General features: G+C 36.5%; 1 protein-coding gene across 1 annotated transcript in view; it reads left to right on the top strand.

Moving 5' to 3' along the window:
- The window catches only part of LOC131029976 (uncharacterized), a 41,970-nt gene that overhangs the window by 5,926 nt on the left and 11,089 nt on the right, over positions 1–24,955 (top strand). The window contains exons 4-5 of the mRNA XM_057960661.1: positions 9,971–10,046; positions 10,258–10,294. Coding sequence (XP_057816644.1) covers positions 9,971–10,046; positions 10,258–10,294 — 113 coding nt within the window. The remainder of the gene's footprint in view (positions 1–9,970; positions 10,047–10,257; positions 10,295–24,955) is intronic.

Raw genomic sequence — 24,955 nt, forward strand, 5'->3', positions numbered from 1 at the left:
CCAAACAAATATGTGGTATAGAGGGTTATTGACAAGAGGCAATCTTGGAAGCAAATTAATCTTGTGTTACTGCTACACCCTTAATCCCATATTGTGCATAAGGTTATGAGTAGTCAGTTTGTGGCTACCTTAACTCTTAATTAAGTTAAACAATCTTTTTAATATTTTTATTTAGATAATTAGGTTGTCTTAGGTGTTATGTTTAGGTATCTAAGTTATCTTGGGTGACATCCAAGGGATAAGTAGGGTATATATAGATGCTAGTAGTTAGTATATTATCATAATATTGTGAATTGTGTTTTCCTTGTAGATTTTTGGAGGTTTTCCCCCCCAAAGTGGCTTATTATTATCAAGTAATTCTAGCATATTTCCTATTATATTCTTCTATTGTACACTTTGTTTTGTTACAAGTGGTATTAGAGCAACATGATCTTAGCATTGCAAAAGCTAGAAACAAGACATTTTTTTTCCTGATTTTGGAGGTCATTTGGGAAGTGCACATCTCTCCCATTTTGGCAAATTTTTATTGATTTATAAAAGGTTCAAGGCCATATTAAAGCCATTATAGTATAGATTTGAGGTCATTTCTAGCAGAATTCAAGGAATTAGTGCAAAATTAGGGTTTCCATGAAATTCGCTCCCAAGCCTACAAATCAATGGATTTTTTCCTAAATTAGGGTTGAACTAGGTCATGTTGATCCATTTATAGTCCTAATTTGGAGGCATTTGTAGTTGTTTTCAGTAAGTTATTGCAATTTTAAGGTTTTTCATAAATTCACTCTATAGGCTGCAATTTGTTGATATTGAACATTTTTAGACATTTTCTTGGATAAAATTATATTTTGGAGCTGAAAAAAATCGTAAATCACACAATCAAGTTTTGGTCAATGAAAAACAAGATTTTACACTATATGGCTAGGCCACAAACTAGAGGGAAGGGCAAGAATTCCTACATTCTTGGTAAACTGGCAAAGGTGAATATTCATTTAAGGAGATTGATACCATATCCATGGAAGAGATAAGGGATGAAACCAACAAGATACAGGAGGATATGAAACATGTGCAAGGAAAATTGGATACCATAGGAGATATATCTAGCGTCCATAACACATTGGCAAATATCAATGCTTATTTTGAAAATCAATCAAGCTCCCAACCAAATGTTTCAGCAATCAAGGTGGATCATCTAGGTCATTTAATCTAGATCCAAATGCTAATATGCATATGGTGTTAATGCATTAGTAGCTTCTGCAAGATAAGACTTTCCTAACTCGTTAATCTCCTCTATTCTGTTTTGGTTTACTCATCTATGCTATTAGATTATTTGATTTATGCTTTCCGAACTGAATATGTTTATCAGACTGTAACATTGATCTTGATTATGATATTGATATTGGATAAAGATGGATTAGATCGACGACCTGCTTAACATAGTTAAGCGTCGATCTAAATGCTATCGGGCTAGTAACCCGATAGCATATATAATGCTATTTGTTATCGGACTTGTTTGCTTTGACACTGATTCATTATCGGGTGTGTTTATATTGATCTGTTATCATTTGCTTTGACACTGATTCATTATCGGGTGTGTTTATATCGATCTGTTATCATTTACATTGGCACCGATTAGTTAGCATCAACATCGAGTGAATCGGTAGACAGTCACGATCAAGTGACATCTTGGTCGGACATGTCTAAAAGACATGTCCGATCAAGGTGCCACTTGATCGTGACTGCCTTACTATATATACATCATTCAAAAGAAAAGGGATGACATTGAAATCGATACATGTTCATCCTCCATACCTGCAGAAAAGAAAGACGATAATATTATTGTCATAGTAATAATACCAAAATCTTAAATACACCATCTAGCATATAACTTGTTCATTAAATTGGAAATTGCAATAACATTTACATGGTATCAGAGCCATGTTGATCGAACTTGAGGCTATTCAATTTTGTGAATAATTTAAGAACAAGGTTATATACTACATCACATTTCTCTAATGGCCAGCGCTATCAGATTCGAAGATAGACTCGGAGGTGGCGATGATTTTTCAGCCTAGAAGTTCAGAATCCAGATGATCTTAAAAGAGAACAAAGTGGATTCATTTGTTCAAACTAAAAATGACCAACCTGAAAATGAACCTGACAAAACAACATGGATTGAGGGAAATGAAAAGGCCATAAAAATAATAGTTGATGGGGTGAGAAACAACATAATGCCCATCATAAGAAAACATCAGACAGCCTATAAAATGTTCAAAGCACTTGAAAGCACATTTGAGATATCAAATGCAAGTCAAACTCTGGCATTAAAACGAGAAATAAATCATATCACCATGAACAAGGGGGAGACAATCAACGCCTACTTTATGCGGATATCAATTCTAAGAGACGAACTAGCAACTCTGGATTACGAGATCCAAAGCAAAGAGTTAACACTCATTGCTCTAGATGGGTTGCCTAGTGGATGGAGTACATTCGTCCAAGGCATCATTGCAAGGTCCAAGTATACTAAATTTGAAAGATTAAGGGACGATTGTCTCCAAGAAGAATCAAGATTGAACAAGATGGGAATAAAACAAAAGAACATAGACGAAGACCTTCAAGTTCTAAATACTAACACAAATAAGACAACCAAGAAGAAGCAATTTAGGAAGAGGAAGGGTCATCAAGGCAAGAACACTTCAAAGAGAGACCTATCACATATTCAATGCTATAGGTGCGATAAGTTCGGACACTTTGTTGCAAAATGTCCAGAGAGAGCCAAAAAAACCACATTTGCCAGAGCAGGAAAATCCAAAAGAGAAGATGACTCCCAGAACTATGTCCTCTACTCAGCACTTACAAGCCATGCATCAAATAAATCTAACTCCTGGGTGATCGACAGTGGCTCATCCAGACACATTACAGGGTTTAGAGAAGTGCTAGACTCCATGACAGAGGATAATGATGAGGAAGTAACCATCGGAGATGATTCCTCACATCCAGTTAGAGGAATTGGTTCCTGCACCATCAAACTGAAGACAGGCATATCATTGCAACTCGAAGGAGTACTATATGTCCCCGGCATCAAGAGAAATCTAGTCTCCATGTCAGCCCTAGAAGATAATGGATATAGAGTAACCTTCATGGAGAACAAGGTGTTGGCTTGGCTAAGAAATTATTCCATCAAGAAAGCTAAAGTCATTGGTCAAAGACAAGGCTATTTGTATGAGCTGTGCACAGAGCCTAACCTAGCCCTAATTCATGAAGCAACAAATGCAAAGGAGGTCCGGCATAGAAGACTAGGCCACCTGAATTATAGAGCTTTATCATCTATGGGAAACCTTGTTACAGGTTTACATAAGTTGCAGCAATATCATTTAGAGCCATGCAACGGATGTGCCCTAGGTAAGAATATCAAGGGTGCCTCCCATAATAGTACTAGGAAGACAAGCAAAGTTTTAGAGTTAGTTCATTTTGATGTATGTGGACCAATGTCCGTTCCCTCTCTAGGAGGATGTTTGTATTATGTAATATTTGTTGATGACTACTCTAGGAAAACATGGATCTACTTTCTGAAGTGTAAAGAATTAGAAGAGATCCTTAGTAGGTTTAAAGAGTTTAAATCACTGACGGAGAACTACTCAGGAAATACAATTAAAATCCTAAGGACTGATAATGGGGGGGAATACACATCAGAACTATTTAAAGATTTTTGTAAAAACTCAGGGATTAAGAGGGAGCTAACAATACCTTATAATCAACAAAATGGGGTAGCTGAGAGGAAAAATAGGATAATTGTAGAAGCTGCCAAAGCCATGATTCTTGATCAGAATCTAAATATCAATCTTTGGGCAGAAGCAACTAACACTGCTGTGTATATACAAAACAGATGTCCTCACTCACATCTTGAAGATAAAAATCTTGAAGAAGTATTTACCAAACTAAAGCCATATGTCCGCCACCTTAGGATATTTGGTTGTCCTGTCTATATACATGTACCTAAAGAGAAAAGACTAAAACTAGAACCTTCTGGAAAAAGAGGAATACTTGTAGGATATAGTGAAACATCCAAGGCCTATAGAATATATATACATGGTCAGAGAAATATTGAACTTAGTAGGGATGTAATCTTTGAAGAAGATTTAGCCTTCAAAAGACCCCTAAGTACAATAGAGCCTGAAATCTATATCCCCATTCCTAACATAGAAGAAGATCCTACTCCTGAGCTTCAGAGGGAGAATCTTGAGGAAACTATAGGTGAAATTCCAATCCTACCTAGAGAAAACCTAAAGAAAAGACCTCTATGGGCCACCAAGACTGTAGCAGAAGCTCAGAAGTTTGCTGCTCCTTCAGGAACCTTCAGGGAAAGCAAAAGGCCTAATAAATTCACTAGCTATGTTGCTCTTATGAATGATCTCTCTAAAGCTGAACCAAACAATGTATCAGATGCACTTAAACATCAAGTATGGAAGGATGCCATGTCTGAAGAGTATCAGTCCATTATGAAGAATGATGTTTGGGAGATCGTTCCTAGGCCTACTAAGAAATCAGTTGTTTCATCAAAATGGCTTTTTAAAATCAAACATGCTGCAGATGGCAGTATTGAAAAATACAAGGCCAGATATCTGTTATGCAGTCAATGCCTTAAGTCAGTTTATGTGTGAGCCTAAGGAAATCCACTTGATTGCAGTGAAACACATTATGAGATACTTACAAGGTACTCTAAACCTTGGTCTCAAATATGAGAAAGTCGATCTAGACCTACACGGATTTACAGACTCAGATTGGGCTGGGAGTGTGATTGACAGGAAAAGCACTTCAGGGTGTTGCTTCAGTTTAAGATCAGCTATGATTTCTTGAATCAGCAAAAAACAGTCATCTGTAGCACAGAGTTCCACCGAGGCCGAGTACATTGTAGCTTCCATGGCTGCTCGAGAGGCAGTATGGCTTGGGAAGTTGCTTGTGGAACTATTTGGTGAACCCATGAAACCCACTGTCATCCACTGTGACAACCAGAGCTGCATAAAGCTTTCTATAAATCCAGTATTTCATGACAGATCTAAGCATATTGAGATTCGATATCATTATGTACGAGACATGGTAGACAAAAATGTGATCAAATTGGAATATGTTAGTATAGGAGATCAAATTGCAGATATTCTGACCAAACCACTTTCCAGAGTGAAGGTTGATCACTTCAGAAAAGGTTTAGGTATGATAGAAAGGTAATCTGCTTTGTAAATAAGATGTTTAATGTGTAGGCTTTTTTTGTCATGTTGAGACATTCTGGGTTTCACCCCCTGTGTTCATATCTAAGAGGTGACGATCTCTCAGATTATGAACACTTGTATGTAGACATCATAAGGTGACGATATTATGATTCTCTAAACCAGTTATCATGTTGGATCTCTGGTATGTCATGGATGTGCCATGATGGTGTTGTGATAAAACATTTGTATAAAATGTTTGTGCACATATCACAACCAGGATAAGATGAGAATCTAACCATCCTCATATGTTTATCCTTAGTATTGCGTGTTTAGGCAATACTGATATCACATGTTTAGGTGATATCTTGTCATAATGAAATGATGAATCTTTTATATCACATGGTTAGGTGACACTCTATGAGTGATGTTTTATATTTGTATATTATGTCCTGATGATACTTCATATCATATGTATAGATTATATATATTCTTGGCGACTGACATTATGGAAAAAGAAATGTGATGCAGGTTACTTTATCTATCTTCCAAAGCTAAGAGGGAGTGTTAATGCATTAGTAGCTTCTGCAAGATAAGACTTTCCTAACTCTTTAATCTCCTCTATTCTGTTTTGGTTTACTCATCTATGCTATTAGATTATCTGATTTATGCTTTCCAAACTGAATATGTTTATTAGACTGTAACATTGATCTTGATTATTGTTGGTGTTGGAAATAAGCCACACCCGGACCGACGATGGACTGGTCCAAGAGGGGCCAGTAGCTCAGTGGTAGAGCACTCCAACAGTGTATGGAAGGTCCTAGGTTCAAGTCCTAGCTGGTCCATGTCTCAACATGGTATCAGAGCCAGGTCCAGGCTAGGAGCCCCAAGCACACGAGAGGTGTGGCTTAAGGGGGGGTGTTGGTGTTGGAAATAAGCCACACCCGGACCGACGATGGACTGGTCCAAGAGGGGCCAGTAGCTCAGTGGTAGAGCACTCCAGCAACGTATGGAAGGTCCTAGGTTCGAGTCCTAGCTGGTCCATGTCTCAACAATTATGATATTGATATTGGATAAAGATGGATTAGATCGACGACCTGCTTAACATAGTTAAGCGTCGATCTAAATGCTATCGGGCTAGTAACTTGATAGCATATTAATGTCGATTCATTTATGAATCGGCATTAATATACTATCGGGGTATTAACCCGATAGCATAAATAATGCTATTTGTTATCGGGCTTGTTTGCTTTGACACCGATTCATTATCGGGTGTGTTTATATCGATCTGTTATCATTTGCTTTGACACCGATTCATTATCGGGTGTGTTTATATCGATCTGTTATCATTTACATTGGCACCAATTAGTTAGCATAAACACCAAGTGAATCGGTAGACAGTCACGACCAAGTGACATCTTGGTCGGACATGTCTAAAAGACATGTCCGATCAAGGTGCCACTTGATCGTGACTGCCTTACTATATATACATCATTCAAAAGAAAAGGGATGACATTGGAATCGATACATGTTCATCCTCCATACCTGCAGAAAAGAAAGACGATAATATTATTGTCATAGCAATAATACCAAAATCTTTAATACACCATCTAGCATATAACTTGTTCATTAAATTGGAAATTGCAATAACATTTACATATGGAATGTAGGAACTTGATACTAAAGGTGGATATATGCAAGTTCGATGGCAAGTATCCACTAACTTGGATAAATCAAATGGTTTTTTTTGATGCTCATGAAATTCCATGTGGACAAAAAGTGATAATAACTTCCTTATATCTAGTACTGGAGCAATTTATTTGTTATCAATTTCCATATGTGCAACAACTCTAATGGTCACTTGGTTAGATTTTATAGAGGAGTTATAGTCATTGTATGGCGATAGTGTGGCAAACAATTACTTCAGCCAGTTAGCTAAATTATGTCAAACAAGATCAATCAAGGATTATATTCAGCAATTCCAGAGTCTATCCTTGAAGGTAGATACAATACCAGATTTTTGGGTGGTCTCAAGGATCACATCCAACTTGAGGTACCCGTGTTTAATTCAATATTAGATTCTTTTTTCCTAGTATGGAAAGCAGAAAAGTTATTTTTAATTTCTAGGAGACAAGTGTTTAATGGCATAAGTAAAAAGAGCTATCTGGGTCAACCATTTCCTTAACCCATTAGATTGACTCCTCAATAAATTGAAGAGAAAAAGGCCAAAGGGTTATGTTTTAACTGTGATAACAAATATAGTGGAGGACATGAATGGGCAAAAAAGAAATTGTTCGCCAGCCTAGGAGCAATTTGTAGAGAGCTTGAGTGATCTGCTTAAGGTGGCATGAGATTTTAGTGATGATCTAGACCTTCCGAGGAGTTAGGAAGATGGCTATAAAGTGCTATGAGAGGTGCTTACACTTAACAATGTGAGAATCTCTGCAGCAGCGTTCAGATTACACTTGCATTGTTGATAACCAACCTTCACAATTTTGTCTCCAATCCACAATGCTTCTTTCACATGTCACGTGTTCTTTCAGCTTGGGCTTGATCTTTTTGTTGGACATAATGTCATTGATGTCAGAGGTGAGAAGATTAATCGTCAACTAATGTCAAGAAAGAGTGTTACATTTATTGTCATTGACCTCAAGATGATTTGAGAATGACAAGATCTAGATGTGGTATTGAAATGTAGTTTGCTGTTAGCAGCTGAAATTTGAGAGTGAATGGAAAGCAATGGTGGGTATTCAAAGGACCACAGGACTGTATGTGCACTGTTCGAGTATGCAGACTCAATGGATTAATGGTGGCTTGTTGTTACTTTGAAGGCAGATTAGACATAAGAGATGTGATCAAGATATTAGCATGTTGGCTGACCATATCCACAGGGTGATTTAAATTAAGTAATTAATCTTGGCCAACTCATTACAAGACAGTAGCAGTGATGGAATTCAAATGAATTAATTTTAGATTCTTTACAAGGCTGACTTCTTATGAAGGAAATAAATTCTATTGTAGCTGTTGAGCCCTCTCCATATGTTGGCACCTTTAGTAAGGTTTGAAATAAATTAAATTTAATAAAGACTTCCGACCCTTTAATGAAGTTGCATCCTTTGAAGGAGTGCTTCCTCTGGGCATAGTCACCCCTTTTTGAGAATGCATCTTGTCATGATAGGAGATGTGTGGGTATATAAGGAAGATAAGGAGAGAGTTAGAGACGTAAGTTTTGAAATGAGAATTTAATTGGCTAGAGCAGATCTACGGCAGATTTAGATCAGAATTTTTGTGGTGGAATGAAGGATTATCATTAGAGCACAAGTAAGAAATTAATATGAGAAATAATTCCATGTAAGAGCAGATTTTTCTTGAGTATAACAGCAGATCAATGGATAGTATATAAGCAGATATGACAAAGGGTATATATGCAGATTTGGGAAGAAATATATATGGAAATAATTGAAGAATGGCATGGATAGAATATATATATCTCAAGGGCAATAAGTTGTAGAGCAATGAAGAAGATTGTGGTGCATATATGAGAGATCTATGATTGATAAATATGTGAAAAGATGAGGTGAATATAAGGAAAGAATATGCAAGCATACACATATATTTATATTATGGTTAACGAGCAAAGGAGAATCATAGAGTGAATATATGGAGATCATAATGTCCATCATTTGTTCAAGATTCAACATAGAGGGTAGAACTTTGATTTGAAGTTGTTGCTTCCTAAAGGAGAGATTGGTGTCTCTCGCTAAGTTGGTGCTTAGCAATGGGGATTGGTGTCTCCAGTAGGTTGGTGCCTACAAATCTTGTAAAGGAGTTTTATAAAGGCAACATTTTGCTGTGGTTTTCTCTCGAAAGGGTTTCTGCATTCCTCTTGTGTTCCTCTTGTGTTGCATAGTTGCTAGATCTTATGTGGTTGTTTAAGTTTTGAAAAAGTAAAAGTTTTTATTATACCGATTTACCCCTACCCTCTATCCCCACCGCCCTCTCAATATAATTGTGTGCTGATCACCTTTAAGAAGGGAATCTCTTGCAACAATAATTCTTTTCACTCCTTGAAAAGTTGCCATCACCATTCCTGCAACTAGAGCTTCCATTCAGCTTCATTATTTGATCTAATTCCCAAGAAGAGGGAACCCTCATACACAATGCATCCTTTAAGATCTTTTAGAACAAAGCGCAACTTCAAATATCAACTTAACAAAATTTTCGGGAGGGGGGATCTAGGTACTTTTTATTCACTCTTTGATTTTTAGGATCTTTGCGTGATGCAGATCTCTTTTTCTTCTTCCAATCTTATTTTCTTGTGTTGCTTGAGTGATTACTTTTAATCTTTCTATAGAAGAGTTTACATGAACTACTTTCTAAGCATTCTTCAAGAATGTAGCTGTTTTTCCTTTTTTCAAAGAAATATAAAAGCTACTTTTCTTGCCCTCGAAAAAATTACTGCCAATTATTTTGCAAGCAAGTTAAAATCTACACTTAGTAATTGTAGACATTAGTTCTCTCTAGCTTAACCTACTAATTATTGCGCATAAATTGCAAAAGTTAAAAGTGGATGGTTTAAATATGTATCAAGCAATTTTATGTTTCCTCTAAATCTAACTGTTTGCATATGAAAGTGGCTGTAGTTTTTCCATATTTCTTAACCCTTTGTATGCTTTCTAAAACCAAACTTTCTAAAGTCTCCTTATGAGAATAACTATGTGGTACTTAAGACACCAAACAGCTAATACTTTTTTTGTTAACTTTGTAAGAACTAAGGCTGGAATGACAGTGGCTGCTGAAAGCATTACACAAGGTCTTCGGCGAGCTCGACAAATGATGGTTCAGGTTGTATTGTACCTTGTTTTTGAATATTTTTTTATTGGTGAACATTATCAGTGTTCTTGGCATTGTCAAACTTGTTTTTTGAATTAGTTTATCTTGTCTGGGTGTAGAAATTTTTTTATAATGTCAATTGAAATTCGTTCTTAATTTTTTTTTGTTTTTTTGTTAATCACTCACCAATTGCTAACTGTGAAATCTGGCACATGTTTCACAGGAGGTTGAGAGGGGTGCAAGTACTTTGGCTACAATAGGTAGGTTTCTATTAATGTAGCCTTCCCTCTTGATTTTCATGATTTAAAACATTTTCAGAGATAATAGTACAACTATTTATGTAAATTGTTATTCTCATTTCCAACTACCATGGCAACAAAAGTACTTGCTGCAATTGTTTTGAGAAATAATTGTTTACAAGGTTTGCTTGCATTAATTGAGGTTTGTGGGAGGTAATAGAATGCAAAATTGTAGAATGTTAGCTTTACTAATCCATTTTTAAATGTTAGAAATTGTATTTTCTTCCTCTGGTTGAGTTTTACAATGGAGAGGCCAGCTTGGAAATTGAAATTGTATTTTCTTCCTCTGATTGAGTTTTATAATGTAGAGGCCAGCTTGGAAATTGCTAAATATGTTAACTTATATGTTCTTAAGTAATTGATAGATAACCCTACATGACGTTTAAATTAAGCAGCAATAATTTTCTTTTCTAAGATTAAAAAAGCGAATTCCTGACAACTATCTCATTAAACTTAAAAAAGGGATGGCTATGAAAGTTCATAATCCACAAATTAGGCTAGACTATACAAAGGTGTACAGAACCAGGTTTCACAACACAATATTTGCATAATCCATAGATGTGATAGGGTGCATTGCTGGAATGAGAATCAGGGGAAGAGTCCACAAATCAAGCTTGCCAACCACCAGTTTGTAGATGTCTGTTTGGCTAGCAAGAGTAAATTCCAACTTTTTAAGCAGAGGAGCCGTCAAAACAAAAAACAGTAAACCTGATGGATGAGATGTATACCAGCCACCAATGGGACTTAAAATCCCTGCTTCTGTCTTGTATTTCTTTTCCAATGACATTGGTGCGTGCATTCTATTCCTCAATTGATGGCTTGAAATGACACAAACAATTGCATTTTGATTGAAGTTGAAGTAATAATACGAAGTATAACTCTTATGCTTCCGCTTGTTTGGAAGCTTCTGCTTCATATTTCATATGCACTTTCTTCAGGTCAATCTCAATATGTTTTTTGAAGATGGAGATTAAGCTCAGTTTCATCCACTTTTTGATTAAGGATCAGCAACTAATAAATCTGACTGGTAAGACTTTGAATTAGGAAGGGAAAAGCTCTAACCTGGGTTTTTAACATTTCTTTAATACCACTACTCTGGCAAATAGTCATTGCATGGATTGTAGCCATTAAAAATGTTCAATTTAAATCTAGTGTGTAGCAGTTCTGTAATTTCAAATTCCAGTTCTGCTGTTAGATTTTCTGACATTCTCGGGTAATTTAAAACTGAAGTGCTTTAATAAATATTCATTATTCCATTTTGAAGCTCATCTCCTTGAAATCCATTCCTTGGAAAACTGAACTTTCAAGATATAACTAGAAGGATCCCAAAAGATATAAATATAAGAATCTAAAATGAGTTCTTTTAAAAAAGAATTGAAGTCCAAACTTGACACGATAAGCATGTCCGCTCTATCAATTTTCTCATGCACCATAGGCTAAATTTGGTGCTAAACAATTAACTAAAGTTTTTTGAAATGCCATGTAGTTGTAGGTCCTGAAAATCAAACTTTGCACAGTTGACTCCTGCTTATCTGCATGTAGCTTCCTCAAATTTTTATGCTATCCAAATTCATTTTATTATGCTGGTTGGATCTTCTTTGCTTCCTTGTAAAGTCTGCCCATGATTGCTTAAAGTAGTCCTATATTGTTTTTCTGAAAAACACATTTTCAATGCTATTTGAAATTGCCAACAAACTTTAAAATCTGAGTTACATTCATACATAGATGTTATGCATGAGATATAGGTCAACCCTAATGAGCTTTTCCCATACAGATGCAAAAAGCCCAATCCTTCACAATCAATAACAAGTGCCCTTACATAGATATGGAATTAGGGCATGGAGATCTGCTATGAAAACCATTCGAGATGGTGTGAGAATCTGCTCCTTGCAAGATTTCAACAGTTGCAATGAATTCGACATGACCATGACATTTTTCTTTCTCAGTTTTGTGCTTTCTGGGCATAATGGTTTTTGGGTGTTGTTTTGGTAAGTCCAAGGCCTTTTTAGCCAACAATTGAAAATCATATTCATCTCCAGCAAGATGTCATTGAAATTGTTCAAATTGTGTGCCAAAATTGCACTTAATTCTCAAGAAGTAAAAATGTCATCTCAATTAGCATTTACTACCTTTTTGGAATGTCAAGCCCTTTTTTGGTGCCCATGTGTGTAAGAATTTGTCAAATATAGCCAAGATCTAGACCACAATGAATAGCACAAAAGAGAGACAATAGATTTGATAAGAATAAACTGTATTCTAATCAAGATGCAAATGCTATCAACTGGATCATTAAATGACATACAATGTAGATGAGCCTGCTTATAAAGGCAAGGCCATATGGATATGTGAGCACATAATCATGACATGTGGCTCAATGAGAAACAAGGGTAGGTAGGGGTAGGTAGGAGAAATAATAAAATATTCCACAAGAGGTGGATCACCCATCGAAGGTGGAATGTAACAACAAGATAAGACCACAAAAGGTGGAATTTCTCCTACATACATCATCCCTATATGCCCACTTCCCTAAGTGTCTCATATCCAAACTAATATGAAATGCATTACCCTAAATCAACTTAAGTACAGTGTAATTATGATACATAATTTGCACCAACACCCCCTTTAAGTGCAACTTAGGGGAATGTAGACTCAAGTCAACAATGCAAGATGGGTCCCGGCTATGAGGCCATGTTAGGTACCCATGTACAAATGCAAATGCATGCAAACCAATGCAATCTCTCACAAACGGAGAAAGAGAGAAAAACCCAATGGGAAAAAACTCCCCCCCAAAAGAGAGATGAAAACTATACAAATGAACTCTCAAAGAAGTATGAGAAGGAGAAAACCCCATGTGAGGAAAAAGTCCCCCCCACAAGAGAGAAGAAGAGAGACCAAGTAGCCCCCCCTCAATGTAGAATTTGCACCAATGGCAGAAGCTTGAAACTGAATGAAGAAATTGCTCCACAATCGTCGAACAACGTTCCTCCCCTTAGGAAGAAACAAAACCAAATGTGTGTCCATGAAGTCTCCCCAATCATGAAGGGAAGGTGTAGGAAAAAAACTCAAGATGTATGGAGTCTCTGAAAACTACTCAAGTGTCCCCATGTTGATGCTGAAAGTTGCCCCCTCCAAATCAGGTGTACTAGTCCACACTGCTGAAAAAGGCACTCCAAGATCTAGTGGAGATGAATGTAGAACATGATCCAAAGACTCACATGTTTCCTTTAAGGAAAAAGAGACCTCCTCCAAATGTTGTACATAAGTATCCACAATCATGTCAACCTCAAAAGAAGGATCATGTAGAGAATGAACAAGAGGGTTAGAGTGTTCCCTTGCAACAATCGAAGAAGGATCATCTTCATCAAAGAGAAGATGAATATCATCAATGATGTCTCCCAACTTTGCAATGTAGTACTCCACAAACAAACCTGCAATGTCTGTCAAGTAGTCATCCCAATGAACTGAAGTTGGAAGACAAGGAATATCCTGCTACACTGAATCACAAGAAGGCAAAAATTTTGCAATATCCGCATAATCAGGTGCAAGAGGTGATGTGATATCAATAGGAGGAGACAAAATGCAAGTCTCAAGAACGAGGTCACAAATGAGAACACCCAAGTTCAAATACCCAAAGTTCTCCTTGATATCAACACAATAAGTGTGATCATGTGAAGAATCAATCTCATCAATAGGGACAAATTCGGCAAAGGAGTACAACCAAGATGCATGATCCACCACCCTTGTAGCAATGATAGCTCTAGTCTCTAAGTCTCTAATGATAACTGAATCAGGTGCGAACTCCACAGTTTTCCTTGTTGCCCCATGAGTGATCTGATAGATGGAAAGAAGATTGTTTGTCAAATGGGGTACATGCAACACATCATTGAAGGAGTTATCCCCAATGACAATAGATCCTTTCCCAATCACATTCATATATGTGTGATTGCCCATCAAAATTGGTGGCATGCTGCAAGGCTCAAATGAAGAGAACATAGACTGTGAAGATGCCATATGATGAGAAACTCCTGAATCTAGAAACCATCTCCCTGAATCATGATTTGTAGTAGCACAAAGAGCTTGTCCCTTACTAGACCCAAAAGAGTGATCCTTTGCTTTATCCTTTTCTTTGGAAGAAGAAGCCGAAGTAGACATTCTAGAAGGCAAATTGATTCCATTCTTCTCAAGATATTTCAATTCATCAATATCCTTCTTGTAACAATGGTGTTTATCATGTCTCGACTTCTTGCAATATGCACAAAAAAGCTTCTCCTTATAAGATTTCCCCTTAGGTGTGGTTGTAGAGTTGCCTTGTTGTGGAGAGGATGATTGTGCTCCATCTTGTTGTGGCTTTGGCTTAGATTGCTTTTGGTTCTTGCCTTTTCTTTGATTGCTTTGATTCCCTTTATTAGCCACCAAAGCTCGTGACTTTGAAGATTTGAGAATCCCCATCTTGGTCAACTTAGATTGCTCTAAGTATCAACATCTTCGTGAATGCATCAAAGGATGGTGGAGTGTATGAGTCACCTTGAGCTAACTGATGGGTGTGAAAGCTAGAAACAAAGGTTGTATACTCTGATGGAAGCTTGTCCAACAAGTTGTAAGCCAATCGAGCATCCTTTTTGTCAATGCCACAATCCTTAAGCTTTTCTCTTAGCTCATTTACTTTCATGACATAATCTTGGATTGTATCAAAATCCTTGGGATCCAATCTTGTGAGTTCACCATCAAGCTTGTAGCCCCTAATCTCATATACGTGACCGTACAATTTGACATAAATATCCCAGGCCTCTTTAACTGTAGTACATTTCTCAATGTGAAAAATGAGGTCATCCGATACAACTTTCTCAAGGTTTCAAGTGCCATAGAGTTTTTAGTGAGTCATTCAACTTGAGCATTAGGACCAGCCTTAGGATCAGGTGGTGTTGTTATTGTTCTATTTACATAATGAATGAGTCATTTTTCCATGAACTTACTCCATGCTTTAATTTTCCATGATGCATAATTATGTGGGGTTAGAAGTGGAAATTTAGGAGAACCCATAACACCAAAATGTAAAAAACACAAGATAGAGAGAGGCACAATCACACAAGACACCCCCCCAAATTCACTCAATCAAAGAACCCCCCCCCAAAAAAATAAAAAAATGATGATTTGACACTTTATACTTAGTGCGTGTACAATGGGCCACTTGCAAAAATGGCAAAATGGACTTTTGATTTCAATTTTACAATTGCCTTAAATAGGCTATAAGAGTCTTCAAAAAATATTGCAAGAGATTTAAGTTGAGATTCAAGCAAAATACAAGTACCAAATAGTCCAAAAATGACCAAATATTGAAAGTACAATTTCTACTCAAGATGGTGAAAAATAGATAGCACCATGTGGAAGTAGAAGAAAAATTATGCACTTAAAAAAAAATGGAACTTGAAAAGGATGTCGTATGAGCTCAAACGAAGCCTCTAAAGTTGCAAAATCAAGGATTGGACAAGTACAGTTGTGAAAAACTGGAAATTTTGAAAAATTTGTCCGTCAAAATCAGAAAAATCCACCACCACTTTGAAGGGCACGAAAAATTAACTCAAATTAAAAAAAATTGCACCAAAAAAGAGCTAAAATGAGCAAGTTATGGGTCTCCAAAGTTCTCGTGCAAAACCAAAAAGCTCATTGGAGAGGGGCTGAAAATTTTCAAAAAGGGGTTGATGCAGTGCTGATGTCATCATATAATGGGTTTAAATTTTACGCTCGTCTGCTTGTCAAAAGAACTTTTGCTCAATGCTTGTGTGGACTGTCCGTATAGTACGGATCTGAAATGTGCCAGACACTGATTGGTCCATATTGATGACATGGATGTACGGAATACTGCATGGCAGAACACGTGTCCATACGAAAAGTTAACTGGTATGTGCGAAACGTCGATGTGGCATCTTGCTTGGCACAGTACGAATGATGAGGTGGTCGCTGACGTGTCAGATTACGTGGCACACTGTACAAGTGACTAGGTGTATGAAATATTTGAGTGTCCGCTTGCGTGGACAAATCTGAATGTGGCATGTGGCTGCATGCGTGTCTTTATTGTTTGCAACAGACTGCGCAAGTGTGCTAATAGAAATGAGCCACATGGCTTCAATAGAAAACACTGTGAGGATGTGTGATTGGATTGTAGTTTGCCATGTTTGCTCGCGTGGAGTAGTGCAGAAAGGCCACGTGGCGGCGTTTGTACACTGTGGCGTCACGACAAAGGTGATGTTGCAGGGCGATGGGGCTTGATGTGGCTATGGCAGGGGTTGCAAGGGCTGGCGAAGGAGGTTGTCAAGGGCGGGAGGCGGCATGGTGGTGCGCACGAGGAGGTTGGAGCTGTCGGGAGAAGACCACAGGAGAAAACGGGAGTTGCCGAGAGAAGACTAGTGGCTAGAGAAAGGGGCTGCCGGAAAATGCAGAGCCACAGCGCCTGAAAACTGAGCAGTGTCTAGTACGACCATGCAGATTTCGCAGGGACAGGTACGATGGGGGGTGGGGTTAACGGTACCCCCCCAAGAAAATCAAATATATTTTTTTGATTTTTAATAAAAACACTTACAATTAAAAATAATAACTGCGAATATTTGAAAAAATAAGAATTGAAATATTTTTTTGCAGAAAATTTAAAATATATATATATTTTTTATTTTTGAAAATCGTACCGTACTACCCAAATTGGGTAAAAAATTCCTCCAAAGCCCCAAAAACAATTTTTACCAAATATAGGCAAATTTATACTCAAAATTCATGGAAACGGCCTCCCGGACGCAATGGTGAGGTCGAAATCACCATAGGATGCTCTCTAAATGCGAAACTCCCCAGATCCAAAAAATGAATGCTCCAAATTGTCTCCAAAAAGACTACCCAATGAAGCCCTAGAGGCTTTGATACCATGTAAGAATTTGTCAAATATAGCCAAGATCTAAAGCACAATGAATAGCACAAAAGAGAGAATAGATTTGATAAGAATAAACTATATTCTAATCAAGATGCAAATACTATCAACTGGATCATTAAATTACAGGCAATGGAGATGAGCTTGCTTATAAAGGCAAGGCCATATGAATATGTGAGCACATAATCATGACATGTTTCTCAATGAGAAACAAGGGTAGGTTGTAATGTCCTCACCTTGAAATATAATTTAATAATAAATGATAAATAATAAAATTAAAATACAAAAGATCAAAAATAAAATTAAAATATAAAAGTATAATTAAATACAATTAAGATCTGATTAAAGTTAATGAATGGTCAAAAGGCATGAAATGATAAGTTGTGACTCCCCCAAATATGAGGTATAAAAGGGAGGAGAGAACTTATTTGAAGGGGGGATAATTTGGGAATGAGAAGTGCACATCTGATTTAAATAAGAAGTGCAGATCTGATTATGAAAGGTTATGTCCCTTTCAAAGGGCAGAAATAATGAAGAGCTGCACTCTTTCAAAAGGTGCTAATGGTGAAAGGGGCGTGTCTCTTGCCAAAGGGCATACATGATGAAGAGGTGCGACTTCTCCCTCACATTGAGAGATATAAAGGAAAGGAATAAAAAGTATCCAGTAACGGCACCATGGATCATATCAGATCAGAACTGTTATTAAGTTACAGGCAATAACATCCTTGTTCTTGGTGGTATGCATGGGGATGTGTTTAATAAGTATGCTTAATATATGAAGCCCGATAATGTTCTTATGCAGAATAAATATTAATATTAATATGGATTGCAATATGTATGACAGTCATACTTAATTCCATATATATTCATAATACATAAGAAACTAGTATACTTATAGTTTAAATCATGTTATTACTGGCAGTGTTTAAGAAGATGGGAATGAGATGTTCCAAAGAGGGGCAGTCTAAATCCAAGCAATAGGTTAAGTCCCAAGATAGGGTGGGGATCAATGACCCATAAGCCTTGAGGGTATAGACCCACGATAGGTAAGGGCTTGGATTTGTAAACTTTGAGGGAACCTATCGTATTTGGTCTCTAAGCGCTTTGGTAACATACATAAACCCTTCTCCCTTGAAACTGGAGTAGTAGCAGGGTCTAATATCTATATTAAGAACTTTGAATAATGAAATTAATCATCTAACGAGGAAAATAAATAAGCATTGTTAATAACTAATAAATTGAAGAATACGAATGATTGGCTTCATGATTAGTCTCTCAATCAATTTTAGCATATTGAAATAGATTAATTATATTAATCAGGTAGGGGACATTACATAGGGAGGGGTAGGTAGGAGAAATAATAAAATATTCCACAATAGGTGGATCATCCATCGAAGGTGGAATTTAACAAGAAGATAAGACCACAAAAGGTGGAATTTCTCCTACATACATCATCCCTATGTGCACACTTCTCTAAGTGTCTCATATCCAAACTAATATGAAATGCATTACCCTAAGACAACTTAAGTAAAGTGTAATTATGAGACATAATTTACACCAACAATGTGGCTTTCTTGGTTGTTCCAATGAGTTGTATATAATTTGGCAAAAAATGGGTGAGAATGTTAGACTTAGGATGTTGGGGGAACTCATGCCATATACCTGTAATTGGAGTGCGAGGGATCAAGATTAATTGGGAACTCATGTGAAGAAAGGATGTAGAATGGAGAATTTTAGAAAAAGGAACCTTGATGAAAAACAATTTTTTTGGGATGTTGGGGTTGAGAAGTTAATAAGACCTTATGGTTGGTATTGACATAAGGAATGGCTGAAAGTTTGACTCTAAAATGCTAAATGAAGGAATTGATGGATTTTTTGTTTTTAGAGTGACAAGAAATGGGTATAGGGTTAAGGGTGGGCTAGAACTTTGATTCTAAAAGAGTGAAAAATATTGAAAATGGAGTCAATGTTTGGGGAAGTAACTTGGAAAATGGGTGGCTCGATCCTTTGGCCGGATGGACTTAAAAAAGTTTGAAGTGCGAAAGGGCGATGTTAGTAGAGAACTAAAAAAATGGATGATGTCAACATTTTACAAAGGTGATGTGATGATCATAGGCGAGTAGTTAAAACTCGCCGAGTTTTTTTGCCTGGTGTATAAATACGACTTTTACTGGTAGGCAAAACTCGCCGAGTTTTTTAAAAAACTTGGTGAGTCCATCAAAACAATTCGGCCACCTGTGTTCATAAGCCGAAAACAGCCAAAAGTGGTTTTATTTTATCATTTTATGTTTGGTTTTTTGCTGAGAAGGGGGAAAACACACTCCAACACACTTGCAAACTGATTTCCACTTATTCTTGCCAATTTGAAGCGGATTTGAAGTGGTTTTTTGAAGAAAAATCAGATTCCCAGGCAGGTTTTCTGATTTTTTTTCTATGTTTTTTTAAAACATTTTATTTATTTTTTGTTGCATCTAGATGAATAGAAAATCATTCCTAAGTAGTCAAAACTGTTTTTAAGTCATTGGAACAAGATTTAACACTATTTTTGACAAGTTTTGTTGATTTTTTCACTATTTTTTTGAAGAATCTCTAGTTTTTCAAAAAATTTCAAATCCTAATAGTTTTTTTTTTTTTTCAACTTTGAATGAGGAAGGGGGTGGATTTGGTTTCACACTGGATGACATTGAGGAGGATGAGTCATTGCTAGTGCTAGGAGCAGGTAGAGACATAGCTTCGTCCAAGATGGAGGACGAGCCACAACCCGAGCTAGACATATCGAGCGAGGAGGCACAGTCACACCCACAACAGACTTCTAGGACTAGATCCTCTAGTTCTACCTCTCCCCTAGTTTTTACTAGAGCTGGGAAGAGGAAGATGTAATTGTAATGATGTATTTATTTTTAGTTTTACAAAAACTATTTACTATTTTGCTTCCAGCCATCAACATTCCTCATGAGGATGCGATTTTGTACACACTTTGCATTTAAATATATCTAGACTCAGCTTGTTTCTTTTGTGTCCTCATTTATTGACTCATTGGATGCATCTTCTCATTGAATTTTGCAAAAAAAATGCATTTCTAATTAAATTTAAGCGAGTTTTTAAGTTGCCTAGTTTTTTTTGGAGTACTGGCCGAGTTTTTTCCCGAGTTTTTTTTTCAGGCCTTGGTGAGTAGTTCAACTATGGTGATGATGATGTGAGCAAATATAGATTAGCTCACAACTTCAATGGAGGGTGATGTTAGCATCAGGGAACCAAAGCTGGAGGGAAAAGCATGCATGTAGGATCAAGTCTAAAACTTTGAAACATAGTTGAAAATCTCGGACTCGCCTCGGACTCGGCAAACCCAAAAATTGGACTCGGACTCGGACTCATGAAAGACTTGTGAAAGACTCGGCAAAAAGAAAAACCGTAGTTTTACAAAAAAACATAAAGAAATTAATGCATTTAGAGAGCATAAGAGCCATAATTGAAACATTACACATGTCACATACTCATAGTTTCAAACTTTCAACTCTAAAATGTATAACGCCAAGATTTCTTCAATGCTAATTGAAACATTACACATGTCACATACTCATAGTTTCAAACTTTCAACTCTAAAATGTATAATGCCAAGATTTCTTCAATGCTAATCAGACTCGGAGGTTAAATTTTCCCTACTTCCATCGGCACAGTTTCCCCCTATATTTTTCGATGGGGGTCAAGGGGCAGCGCCCCTTGCGTGTTATTTTTCTTTTATTTTTCACTCCCTCAGTTATGCCAAATGAAGGCAAATTTTTTTTAAAAAAACTCAATTTTAAAGCTTGCATGACTTTTTTTCTGGGTCGCGTGAGTCCATCTGAAAGACTCGCGAGTCCATGCAAAAGACTTGCGTGAGTCCTTGCAAAAGACTTGCGAGTCTTTCAGATGGACTCGCCAGGACTCGCCTCGCGAGTCCTTGGCAAGTCGACTCGTGGCTCCCATGGACTCGCGAGTCCGTGGCGAGTCCACGAGTTTTAAAACTATGCTTTGAAACACTTAGCAATTTTTCAATTGGTAGAGGATTGAGATGGTAGGGTGCAAAGAAATGGTACTTGAGGATGGGAAAGTCCAAAAGTTTGGCAAAAAGCAAAGGGAACAACTTTCAAGGCAAGAGTTGGGGATTAGGGATCGAAGATGGAAGGGAATAGGTAACATTTGATGCTTGATTTTAATGACTTGTCGATGCAAGATTTTTTTAAGGCAAAATTCAACAATTCAGATTTGGAATGGATGGAAAAATATTCCAACAACTTGAAAGCTCGACAAAACCAATGCTTAAACAAATTTCAACAAGGGTATTGAAAGGAATTATAAGAGCAAGAAATGAAATAAATCCAAGTAGTTTGTTGATTACAAAAATATTACCAAAGAGCTTTTGAAAGGGGAAAAAGCAAAGAAAAAACCCTTTATTGATTATGAATGGCAATAGCCTAAAAAGAGAGAGGGAGAGAGATTAAGCAAGAAGCTTATTACAATAACATGAGTGAAGAATGAAATGAGAAGCATCTCTTAAATAGTGACGAGGAGAGGAGTTACAAAGTAACTCCCATCTCTATGAATGCCACCATTCGTGCTATGTGTGTGCAATGTGGCAAAATCCTCCTAAGGAGGAGAAAACTAATATGCCTTAATAAAGGAATTAAAAGAAATGAGTCGTCCTCGCACATGTTTGAGATGACACAAAAGACAAATAACATGTAGGGATTTCAAAGGAATATCTCAAACATAATACAAATTAATAGTTAACCTTTACCAAGTTAAGATTAATATTCTAAAGTTATGAGCAATTTGTTGGGATTGGTAGGAAGGATATGATTGTATGGACAACTCCGACAACGGAAAACTTTGATAACATAGAGAGATTAAAGAAATGGCTCCAAACAACTTCAATGTTAGGCTTTTTTGGACCTTTTGTAGATTTTGGAGCATGATGAACATATGGGGGATATTGAAGCCTGATGAATAGACAAGGGACATCACATAATAGATTTGGGCAAAATTTTGATGAAGGGAAAACCCACTTACACTTTCTCAAATCGGTTATCATAGGTAGATTAACACAAAGCCAACATAGCACATGGACAAACATAGTTAGATTTGCAAAATTTGAGGCTTGCAAAGTTCTCGCTCTACACCATTGAAGCTGATGTCTAATAGAAGTAATTAAACACAACATAGTAATTTTATTCATTTTGTACAACCTGATACAACATGCCTACAAAAACATCATTATGCTATGAAAAGCTATCTATACCTCTTGTCAAAGAAGGAAAATTTTTGACAAAAATTGTGATTAATTGGGAATCACCATCCTGGCTAACGATTTGTTTAAGTTAAAAAATTATGATTTAAAAAAAAATCGAAGTCAATGATTGTTTGACCTATTTTTTTGCTTTTTGAAACAAATGGGATTTATTAATTTTTTCTTTTTTACTTTTGCAGTCATTCAGTTGTTCAAGTTGATTCGCTGAAAATGAGCATTCCCCACCCTCATTTATTGACTTGACAGTTTGGGCTTTTAATATATAGTAGAGCATTCCATGCTCTACTATATGTTAAAAGAAAATTAAAGAAATCTGTAGCTCTCTTCCGTTGGCTGCCATTTTCATGCTCCTCTATTAAAAAACAATGAAAATAAATAAAACAAACAAAAAAAAGTAAGAGGGGCATATACCTCTTGGTTGGAAACTTGCACTTTCCATCAATGGCGATTGGTTTCTTGTGGTACAAGCAAAGGGAAAATACCATGAAATTTTTTAAGTTTAAACTTTGTTTTAGTAATGCTATTATTTTTTATGAATTAGAGTTTAGTTTGCTTATCTAGGGCTTATTTGTGATTAAAAATTGTAACTTGTAAAATGAGTTAGGGCTTATTTGTGATTAAAAATTGTAACTTGTAAAATGAGTTAGGGCTTATTTGAATTGTTATTTCCCTATACAGTTTGCTATTCTGTATAACATATGTATTTGTTATGGATTAGCAATTTATATTTTTGAAAGGAGATTTTTTTGTTTTATTTTTAAAATAAATTATAATTTTTTTTGTAAGTTTTTTTATTAAATGGACTATAAAGCATATTTAATTATATATAGGATATGTTGTTTTGTATACTTGTTTATGTTATTTTGTGCTGTATGCTAAATACACTTACCAAGTCAAACTTGTCTTTGTAACCTTGATGAGTGATGTATGGATTTGTACTATACACATCTAAGCTTGTCTGTACCAGTTCCAACTAGATTGAATATGTTTATATAGGTTCCTGCTGATTTGAATATGCTTATATGGGCTCCTCCTAACTTGAACCTACCGATAGAGGTTTGTACGAAGCCAAATTCATCACCTAGGATCTGTTCTTCAAATGCTAGGTTGGGAGCGCTAGTCCTTGTAGGTGGTGCCCCCTTGATCTTTGCTAGCCCTTTACTAGGACACGACTTTGCTTCACATCACCAAATCCTATTATCATCACTTAGCTAGAGTTGGTGGTGCCACTAGGACTCTACCCCAATGGTATTAGACACATTTTTTAAGGCATAAAGGAGCTAATTTTAAGGCATTTTGCCGGCTATGTTTTTAAGGCATAAATGGGCTATTTTTTTTTTAGGAGCCATAACATGGGCATATGGTATTGGATTTTTGCAAACAAATAGGGGTTGGAAAGTTGGTTTTGTATACATTGCCGACAAATATACGATCTTTCCTAGTTTTGCCCTAGGTTCCTATTATTTTAGTTTGATGTTTGTTTTTCTGTTTTGACATGTGCTTTGGATATTTTGCAAAATATGGGACCATTTTTATGCTTTGAGGGCTCCAATTTCACATGTTTTGATCTCTAATCTGATATAAGGAGTCTTATATTGTAAAACCATGGGTTTTTCAATTCATCCTTTTGTTATCTCTTTGAACAAAGAGAACTATAAGCTTTGGCAAGATGACCTCTGAAACATCTCAAGTGGCTTCATCTCTTGCCCATCTCTATGGACTTGTCTTTGAACCAAGTATACCTAACTGGAAAAGAGCATGGGGAAACATAAATGATCATGTCTGAGGATTGATTGGTAGCAATGCTGATTTTGACACAATATGTTCCATCTCACATATAGAGTGTCCACACACTCTTTGGACCAAAATTTGGTGGACCGATGGAGATCCACATCACTCTCTATTCATAGATTATCCTATTATTAACATTCTAGTGCTCCTTGATGATTATGATAACCTACCATATAATGATTATATCGAAAAGCAACTTGATTATTGGGCTGGTCTTGATAGTTGTGATGACAGTGTGGCTTCTCTTGATGCTCCTTTTCCTCCTATAGGGACATCCATTGGTTCTTTGGTGTAATTGTAATGTCCCCTTTTTGAGATTTCACTAAATTTCCCCTGGAATCACAAGTTCAATGAAAAACAAGGAACATAACATAGTTAGAGATATAATCTTACCTTACAAAATGTAAAACAAGATAGATCTTGGTTGAGATCTTGCAATCATGCTAGACATATATTGAAAATACAATTCATAGAGCAATCATTTCCACTAGGGTTAGATAGCTCATATTCATCTCTATCTCAAATCTTGGTAAACTACACAATAATGCTTAATTGGAGTTGAACCATAATAGCTACACAATAATGCTTAATTGGAGTTGAACCATAATAGGGCTTTGATGAGAAACATGAT

The sequence above is a fragment of the Cryptomeria japonica genome, chromosome 10 (genome assembly GCF_030272615.1).
Source record: "Cryptomeria japonica chromosome 10, Sugi_1.0, whole genome shotgun sequence".
Taxonomy (NCBI): domain Eukaryota; kingdom Viridiplantae; phylum Streptophyta; class Pinopsida; order Cupressales; family Cupressaceae; genus Cryptomeria; species Cryptomeria japonica.